Below are 10,095 nucleotides of genomic sequence, written 5' to 3' on the forward strand. Positions count from 1 at the left end.
CTCAAGTGTTACGGAGTATCACAAGCAGGCCAGTATTTCCTTTGGCTGGAGGATACAGATGATGATGAGTCCAAGACCCTGAGTCTTCCTTCCAAGTTTCCCAATCTGCAGGTTTCTTTACAGCAGCTGAGTTTGTGACTTTCAGGAGGAGCACACAACAATGCCTGTGCATGGCTCTTTGCCTGTAGCTCATTTCTGTCATCCAAGAGTTTAGGAATTGAACCTCTCCTACTGTAGGAAGACACGTGTCCAGGAATTGTGTAGAAAGAATTCTGTCACGTGTCAAGGTTGAAGATAGAAGATTGACAAGACTTAGTGTCTCTCCTGTTATACTACATCTATACTATGGAGGAGCTAGAAGAGTTTACCAATCAGTTGGGTTTAGCAGAACTTTGCAGATGCTTTGTTAACCCCTCACAAGGCATGCAGATGCCAACTGTTTGAACTTACATTGCTTCTTGTTTGGTTTTGAGCAGCTGAGGAACTCCAGATCTTTATAGCAGATTTTGCATTGTGACTAGCTTCAGCATTACTAGGGAAGGGCAAACTGTGGAGGCTCCCAGTCCTTGTTCCAGTGTGAGTGAAGTTGGCAAGAACTATCTGAAACTACACAAGCAAGATCTATGCTACCTCATGTAAAAACTATCTGCTGCAAACTTTAGAACTGTGCATTGACTAAGGAAGTAAGTCTGTGAAAACTTTGCAGCCTTGAGCATAAAGTCCCAAGGTTATTTGTCTATTGGAATGAAATAATAACACTACTCTGTACTTGGGTATGAGCACAAACTCCTGAATTCTTCATCAAGAAAGTCTCACTCACAGCAATATGTTGTGTTGGTAAATCCATTTTTACAAACAAGTGATTTGGAGTATGAGACAGGGGGAAGAGCATGCTAAAAATCAGAGTATCAGCAGCAGACCTGAAGATAGACATGGGAAGTCTGACCTTCAGTATCCTCTGCTCCTCCTCCTCCTCCCACCAGACCACACTGCCCCAAACATGCTCTGAAAGCCCTGGTAAAATACAGCCATGATCCTATTTCTAAGTAAAGGTTTCTCACAAGGCAGAAAGAGGACTTTGTTTTAACTGAAATAATAAGATAAGTAAACAAGGAGATTTGCTTTGACATTAACAATCACTACTCAAGGGAATCTGTGGGTTCACTTAGTTTGTCTCTAAGGAGATTAACTGCTGCAATAGTCATTTGATCTAAAAAAAAAGCAGCACTTAGTACTCTCCTAGCTTAGCTAAAAAACATTTAACAATTCCAAAAACTACTGGGTAAAAGTCCAGCTATTTAAAGTTCTGCTCTCATTCAAGAAATGGACAAAAAATATGTAAATCCTCCCCCCCATTCTCCCAGTCCCCAAAAAAGCTGAGGAAAAGCCTAGATGGCATCCTGAAGCTGCTGATAGTCTTAACTGCAACTGCTTTAGCTTTAGATCATATTCTTGGAATTTCTAAATTATTGTTTTTAAAGTTCATTTTCAAGAGAAATATATTTATCTCCAGTGCAGTATTTTCAGCCAGTTACAAGGAGGCTACTGATTCCCTTATAAAGATTCAACAGTCAGAGGAAATGTATTTTGTTGGGATTTTGTGTGTGTGCTTTTTTTGAGGGAGCATGAGCACAGCTGGAAACAAAACTTCCAAGTGAATTGTGTTATGCTGCAACATTACAGGTGAATCCATGTCAGGAAAGGCACAGAGTACATAATTTTTTACATACAAAATTACTTAGGTTATATAAAATTATACTGGATTACAACTTTCAGGACTATCAGGATTGCTTTACCTCAAAGCCTCATAATTCCAATTTCTGGGTAGTTGTAGGTCAATGTCTTAATTTTGAGACAGATCAGAAGTTAAAATGGAAGTACCCAGGGAAAAGATGACTAAAAAAACCATACAGCCTAATTGATATTTATTGTTTAAACTGTATTCTGTCATGTTTGTCTGTAGAATTGGACCCCAAGTCACCTCTGCTACTTCTTTTTAATTTGATTTTAAGACTGGCCTGTTTTGAAAAGAGCACAGCCATGTCATCAAAACATCCTCCCTCCTCCCTAGTCAAGTTGGATCCTTAAAGAATTCAGGATCACTTAAAACATCCATAGTGAATAGATCAGGAGGATAAAAAATTTGTAGTGTTGCTTAATTGGCAAGGGACTCAGCCACTTTCTAATAATTGCAAAAGCACTGCCCTGGTCTAACCAAAGATGAAAAGGCATAGACATATTTCCATTTTCTTGGTCCATTTCCACAAAACAGTTAAAAAAATCACTAGCTAAAAGGTTAGGAAAAGAGTATGACAGCTTCCCATCCACAGTTTTGTCTGTGACCCTTACTTTCTGTTTCTTCAAGATCCCAGCTAATCCTGGTATGAAGCAAAGATTCATTTTTCTTCTGGCACATTCTCTCAGCAAAACTGATTTCCAACAAAAATTATGATTAACTAAAATGGCCAGTAAGTTCTGCTGAGCTATTCAGAGAGCAGCCATTCTGAAACTGCCTAAAAATGTGAAAAAAAAAATCAAATAAAGCCATATATTCTGACCCTTGCAGACTGACAAACCTCAGTCAATTAGTACATCTCCCTCTACTGTACTGACAGGAAAGCTGGAACTAAATAGGATCATTAAGACACATCCATTGCATAAGAAATTAAGTTTGCATCCACATACAAACTTTTCCATAGTAAGAACCCTGCAGTCTCATGGAAGTTTGATGACAGATTTTCTGTGAAAGACCCAGATATCATAAGCATGTAGAAATACAGGGATTTACATGGGACAGATAAATAAAAATCTTCAGTCCCAAATCTTAATATTGAACAGAACAATATGAAATTCCCATAACAGTTAAATTATCAGCTAACATCTATTATTAGAGACTGTTTCTGATCCCTGGCACTGATTATCCTATATTCACAGACACATTTTATCTTAGCTACTGTAAAACATTACCAGAAAAGCTGTTTTTACAGCAAACTACATTGTATAAACTTACACAAAACTATTAAAGGTTGTTTTAATATTCACATTAATGAGAAAATAAACAAGTCATATTGCATTCACAAGCTGATTTTAACATCTTAGTTTACAAGCTATTTCTGCTGCCTCTACCAATCAGCAAGACACCAAATAGCTCCTATGCACTGTGTAAACCTCATTTATCATGCAGTGGATGGGCCTTAGTGACTTGATATATTTACGAGCTTTCAGAGCAAGGTTATTTAATTTTATCTTATCTATTTATGTCTGAATTTTTATTTCATGAGAAAGGCTTCAGGATTTTAAGACTAGCCTACTACCAAATACATCACCTGTTACAGTTGTCTGCTTGGAAAAGCAGCATGCAGATGTGCAAAATTACAGTAGTAAAATCAGAAAATTGTGGAATTGTAGGGTGCTGGATTGATGTGGGTTTGCTTGGGTTTTTTTGATCCTTCCACTTTTCCAGTCCTCACAGCCAACAGAAGAGTCTCATAGGCAGAGACACAAGAAATAAAGTAGAATCTTATTATAGAAAGAAGGGGAAAAAATCAAAAAGAAGAAAAGAAGAACAGAGAATCAAGAAGACTCAGAAAGACTCCAGCCAATTAATTCCAAAGCTATAAAGTTAAAATAATTACACATCACCAGCCTGCACACCTGCGCACTCACATGCACACACAAAAGAAAAGGAAAAGAAAAACAAAAGACTTCCAGAATTAGAAATGCGACATCATGGCAATGGTTAAACCAATTAACAAAACTGAAAGAAAAAAGAGAGAGGTGTAGAGCATTGGCTGTTGGAAAAAGACTCTGTTCTCACAGTAATTAAATGCAACAAGAATATTACTGATAAGATTGAATCATAATTAAGGAAATAATAAAATAAAACAGGGAGAACAGAAAAAGAAAAAAAGAAAAGGGAGATGAAAGTAACTGTTATGTCTCAAGTTTTTATTATTAAATCAAACTGAAAAAAAAACCCAGAAAATTAATAAAGTGAAGATGAAGATATTGCAGAGGGGATAAATTCCCATCAACTAATATTTTTTCACTGTTCTTTAGGTACCAAGATCCAGAATACGTGAAGAGACTCTAGCAATTCCACTGAGCTTCCCCATTCCTCCATTACTCTCTCCCATCTGCTGTCCCAGTAAAACTAAGCACAATTTTCTCCAGCAGTTTCTCCCCTTCACCATTACCTGCCGTAGGTTGCGTGTCACCTTAACGTCGTGCCACGCGTTGTCATTGAACTTGCCATTGACGGGCTCCACGATGGCCTCAAAGGCCCCAGACCCCAGGTTAATCACCAAGGAGACCGCGCCGTCCTTCAGGGCCAGGTTCACATAATCTGCCGACTTGCCGGTGTGCAGAATGAGCCCGTTGCGCTGCCACGTCTTGAAGGAGAGAGTGATCTCATCGCTGCTGCTCTGGATGGGGTTTTGTGACAGGTCATAGCAAAGGTATTCGGAACCACGGAAAGTGGCCATGTTCTCATCTCGCGCTGGAAAGAAAGGGAAACAAAAGAACTGTTCAGCAGTCAGCCAAAAAGAGATTTAAGGCTGCCATTAAATTTCTAAGCAACTCCACAGCACTGTTAACTATACAACTATATATCATGGCACGCTAATGATTGTACAGCTCCTTTTGTAATACGGCTATCAAGAGAATTAACTGCAGGGCCCTTGGTACCAACGAATTTCAGTAGTGTGCTTTCAGCTTCACTGCAGCACTGTCACCATAGGGACCACCCAACAGTATCAGTGGAGTCTAGTAAAAGCATATTTAAAGACTGTTGTAAGACACTTCACATCCTTTTTGGGAGAATGATGGAAAGCTATTCACAACATGAACACCACATATGTGCCATTAAAAAAAACCCCAACATTTACTAAAGATCAGTATTTAGATTCAGAACTAATGCCATCTGAACTTATGTTAACCCATCTGACATTCAATTTAAGACAGGCACCAGAATCCTGACAGACCTGCCCCTTTCTTTCAACTGAATGAGAGACCAAGCAGAGGAGACAGCCACATGAAGTGTCCTATACATTGCTTCTCTGAGAACATGAGGAAAGTCCACATAAAACAATTTGTCCACAAATGAGAAGCAATGTTGCTGGTAAACACATCTGAGACTTTGCCTGTCTGGTCACCCTATCCAGAAAATCTGTACTAGACAAGCACATCTTTTTTATACAGCAAAAATAAACATGGGGAAATTATTCACAGTATGCAACATAATTCCTCATTAAGAAAAAATAAGTCTTTTGTACAGTCAGGAAAACCACTGCACTAATTTCTTAGCAACTGGAGGCAGCACTTGAATACCATAAAGATCCTTTGTGTGAGCTAGAAGTCTGTTTTCAAGTATCTGGGGTTCCAGTCACCCAAAGACAGCTCTGTTGCCATATTGCACTTATGTGATTTGAGCCTGCTGTGTTTTGTCCAGTAGAACAAATGCAGGACGGTGATAGGAAAGCTTGCAAGAGGGCTATCTGTAACCCATTCCTACCAGTGCCATCTGGGGGAAAATGGTACTTACAATTCAGTCTGCATATATCCCCCCACTCCAAATCACAGGACCTTTCTGAGTCCCAGCTGTGAAAGCAAGTCTGAGCAGTAGATGGTACAAGCAGTCAAGCTATCATTGTTTACGAGCCACTGCATAAGGCAAGTGCTGGTGCTATTTCCATTGACATTAATAGTAGTTTTCTGCTTCATTTTGTCTCATTTAGTAATCCTAATACATATTAGCCAGAGTTTATTAGTACAAGACAGAAGGGAAAACACTTGTTGTCATAGCCGTTCTTGAAAAATAACTACATGGTAAAATCTGTGGCCTCACAGCATAAAACACTGGTGCCAAAACAGCACAATGTTGCAACATGTACATATATCATCCTCAAGTGACAGGTCTGCTTTAAGCAGAGACTTTTGCAGTAACACAGAATGAACTCATTAAAAAAATCTAGGCACTTTGAAGGCAGCAGTAATGGGTGTGTGTACTTAAGTAAGCAAACCGTGTGTCTATATATTCCTGCAAGCAACCAGTAAGCCAAATTACTCCATGCAGCAGTACACATTGGGAGCCAAGTAGCTAAAAAGCAGCTTTTCAGAACAAGACCTGAGGGTTCCAGTGGACAAGCTGAGCACAAATCAGCAGTGCCTGCTCTTTCAGTGAAGGCCAGCTGCATCCATGGCTGTATTAGCAAGAACACAGCCAGCAAGACAAGGGAAGTGATTCTTCCGCTAATGGACACTTCTGAGACACCATCAGGAGTACTCTGTCCAGTAATGAACTGCCTTGTATAAAAATGGCTTCAACATACTGGAGCACGTACAGCAAATAGCTTCCACCACACTCAAGGGTAGGTGATGTGTATGGAGAGGCTGGGAGAACTGGATTTGTGCTGCCTCAAGGAGAGACAACTCAAGGTAAATCCTACTACTCTCAGCAATGACTTAATGGGAAAGCATATAGAAGCCAGGGCCAAATTCTTCTCAGAGGTCTGCAGAAGAATCATAGAATGTGATCATCAGAAGGATGAGAGGCAACAGATACAACTAGAATACAAGAAATTATCATGCTACACACAAAAAAACTGTTTCATCTTGACGATGGTCCAAGACTAGAAAGCATCCAAAGAGCCTGTGAAATCTCCCTTAGAAATACTAAAAGCTTGATTAGGCACAGTCCTGAACTGCCTGCTATAACTGGACCTTCTCTGACCTAGTGGTTGGACTACATGACCTCTGGTGGTCCCTTCCAAATTATTTGGTTCTGTGATTCTATTCTGAATACATTTAACTATCACCAAGGAGTATATCTGCTTGTATCAGTGTTAAACCAGCCTGAGCACAGTGGGCTGCTATTGATTGCAGTTCTGGAAGTAAGATCCAAACACTTAACAATCCTCTCCCACATTGATAATTCCTCTGCCTAGTCACTCCTGATCCATAGGAAGGGAATGTGTTACAATCAAGTTCAACACATGCTCCATGTACCAGCGGGTAATTCCCATCAAATAGCTGGTGTCTGAGGGTAGGAGTCAAACACAATCATTATGAATGAGCCTTTTCCCCACAGCTGTAGATGTGGAAAGCACTGAATACACCTTTGTCATCTTTGGGAGGAGGGGCACAGCAGGTTGATTGTTCACTCACTACAAGACATATTAATAGGGCTCATTTACACTTTCTCAACCATTTAAATGAAATCTCACTGGTCTACTCAGTACAAAGGAGAAGGCAAAGAGTAGATTAGAAATCTAAACAGTAATTTAAGGTGACCACCGCAGACTCATCAAAACAGAGCTCAGCAAATTCAGAGATATTACTCTTACTTGTACCAATGGTTTTAATAAAAGGTGCTATTAACACACCTCTGCATGCAACTACATCATCTACCTGTTTCCTCCAGGCATCTGCTGTTGACCCTTATCACAAATGAGATTCTAGACCTTATCCCATCTTTGTATCCTTCCTGTTTTGGGAGAATGTTACCTATTTCTGTTTCATATAATGTTATTGTTTTTTTCCCTTTCTCCTGTGGCTGCTCTGGATAAACATTCAAATTTACAGATCACCACACACTAAAATCTCTGTGGGGTTCACTGGGCAATCCAAATTCATGCCTGTCCACTCCATATCTCATAAGCACAACTCCCAAGGTCAACATACTCTCTAAAACTATATTCTCCAAATTGCTGATTCCTCAACAGTTTACCGGTGGCAATGTGGATGACAGGTTTACCAGTCTCATGAAAGGCTTCAGTGGTCGGAGTCCAATCTGTGCATTAAAGAGCCTGACCGCGTATTCTACAGCACAGTAGCCTGCCTCAGGCCACATAAAAGACTTTTTACCAAGCATGGCCTTTCCATGCTGTCCTAACTGTTAGCATGCTCTGACACACACTACTTATGGCCAAAAAGCCCATGAGAATTACCTGAGAGCATGGAGGGGGACAAGGGATACATGTTCTCTTCACAATGAATGAGGAAAAAAAGCTTTGAATAGGGTACAAGTCTCACTGTATTTCTATATGCTTTCAGGCACAGTCTGGTGATGCCTAGAAGACCAGAGAATGGTGAATTGCTTGTTATTTGTTAGCTCAAGACCCTTGTGCTGTACATTTTTGATGGTTCCACCAATTGCACTGCGATATTTATAGCTTCTATACTCTTAAAACAGTGATAGTGTACCAAGGAGCTTTTGCACAGCAACACAGCCAACCTAGAACAACTAAACTTAAGGCCCAACTCAGTCAACAGGAATTCTTCGTTTATGTTACATGAAGCAAAATCAAACCCTGATTTTTTTGAAACTGTATATAATAGGAGATATTTACTTGAACTGATGACGTAGTTGTTCAAGTGTGACAATGCAACTGCATAAAATAACATTTACTTAAAACAGCATTTGGGACATGTTTGAAAACTATTGATTTATACATGATTTTCAAGATTTAATTTTCAACTCAGTTAACACTAGACATATTTACAAAAATCAGAATCTGAAGGCAGGTTAGCACGTGTAAGCAATTAAATCTTCCATTTCACTAGTTAATATTAATCTAAACCCATTAGTTGCTTCCTAATTCACGTAAATAAATTCTCTCCTGTAGCTGGGATTTTCAAAGATCCAAGACCTGCACAAAATTCCACATTCAAAGTTAAACCCTTGACATATTCAAAGACTCATAGAAATCGCCAGAGTAGAAGCAAAACCCCAAATCTTCAAACTGACTAATACTGACCTTTTCCTTGAAAGAATGGAGTCACCCATTAGTTTAAATGAGGAAAATGTTACCTGTTTCTGACCAATCACTAGCAGACACACCTAGTGCATTGAGCATCAACCCCACCAACACCATCATTGCCAAGGCAGTTTGGAAAGTCTCAGACCTATACCTGTTCAAATTCTATAAACAGCCATCAGTACATACTGCAGGCTGATAGCAAGAACAGAAACAAAAGCACAGCAAAACAGTACCTAAACCAAGTTCCTGACTTCTCATCCCTGCAGAAACCCCAGAGCTTGCTGAGTGTTAGCTTTGCAGGAGACAGAGACCGAGGACCTTTCAATACAGTGTGTGGCTATCCTGCCTGTTTAGGAGAGCCAGATGGTAATTTTAACTTCAGTTTTTATGTGCAATGCTGTTGCTATGTGTTCCTGTCAAAACTCTTTCTACAAAGGAGGACTAAAACATTCAGAATTCACAGAATCACTAGGAGGTACAAAACCTTGGCATTTTGATTTATGTCTAAGGAAACCAACGTGCAGACATTTTAATGGATTTACTCATGGCCACCAAGAAAATCAATAGTAGAGGAAGAATTTTAGTTCAGGAGCTCATCTCCCCATCTTGGGCTCATTCCAGAGGTTCTCATGCATTTCTGGAGGGAAACCAACATCCTCTTTTTTTCCCCAGTCCTGTCAGGAGGTCACTCCAGCTAAGGTATGAAGCAAAGCAGCCTCCAAAGTTTCGGATGATGCATGAAAATAAATACTTCATGACTGAAGCTGAAAAGAGCAAACCCTATAAGCACTGATTCTGGTTAGGGGCATGAAGTATAATACTCAACAAAAGCAGCATCTCATGTGACAGGATTTCTGGCCTCAGACACAATTAAGAGGCATTTAGAAAAACATATAATGGGCAGTGACTTTCCTGAACTCTGCTCAAGAAGATTTCAAGTCACTGTCCTAAAACCAAGAGTCAGCTGCCCACCTTCTCACCTTCTGTGAAAACCCACTGCATTACAGGTGTACACTGAGGCAGTCCCTGTCTCACTGGGGTTTGGTCTACAGTCAATATCAGAGCATGTCTTCTGTTAGTGAAAAAGACACACTCTCTGTCTTGCTGCAAAATTAATAACCACTGCATTGTTCAGTGAGATTTACTTTACCCGAGTGGTTTGCTGTGCTTGGGACAGAAGAGCTGGTGCTGTCAGATAATCTGGGAATGGTCTAACACTGTCATGCATCAGGCTTCTGCCAAAGCAGCGTGCATTAAAGACAGAGGCAGCAGAGCATTTTGGTACTCCCTCGACCTTCTGCCAAATAGAGGTCAACGAGGAAAATAATATTTATAG

General features: G+C 39.9%; 1 protein-coding gene across 1 annotated transcript in view; it reads right to left on the bottom strand.

Annotated features, from left to right (window-relative positions):
* LOC103803902 (neurexin-3) overlaps window positions 1–4,498 on the bottom strand; it is a gene marked incomplete at both ends in the record, with an annotated part of 92,806 nt that extends 88,308 nt beyond the window's left edge. Inside the window, one exon of the mRNA XM_009076481.1 lies at window positions 4,197–4,498. Coding sequence (XP_009074729.1) covers window positions 4,197–4,498 — 302 coding nt within the window. The remainder of the gene's footprint in view (window positions 1–4,196) is intronic.
* Between the last annotated feature and the right edge of the window lie 5,597 nt (window positions 4,499–10,095).

This window comes from Acanthisitta chloris, unplaced genomic scaffold, assembly GCF_000695815.1.
Source record: "Acanthisitta chloris isolate BGI_N310 unplaced genomic scaffold, ASM69581v1 scaffold1306, whole genome shotgun sequence".
Lineage (NCBI taxonomy): Eukaryota > Metazoa > Chordata > Aves > Passeriformes > Acanthisittidae > Acanthisitta > Acanthisitta chloris.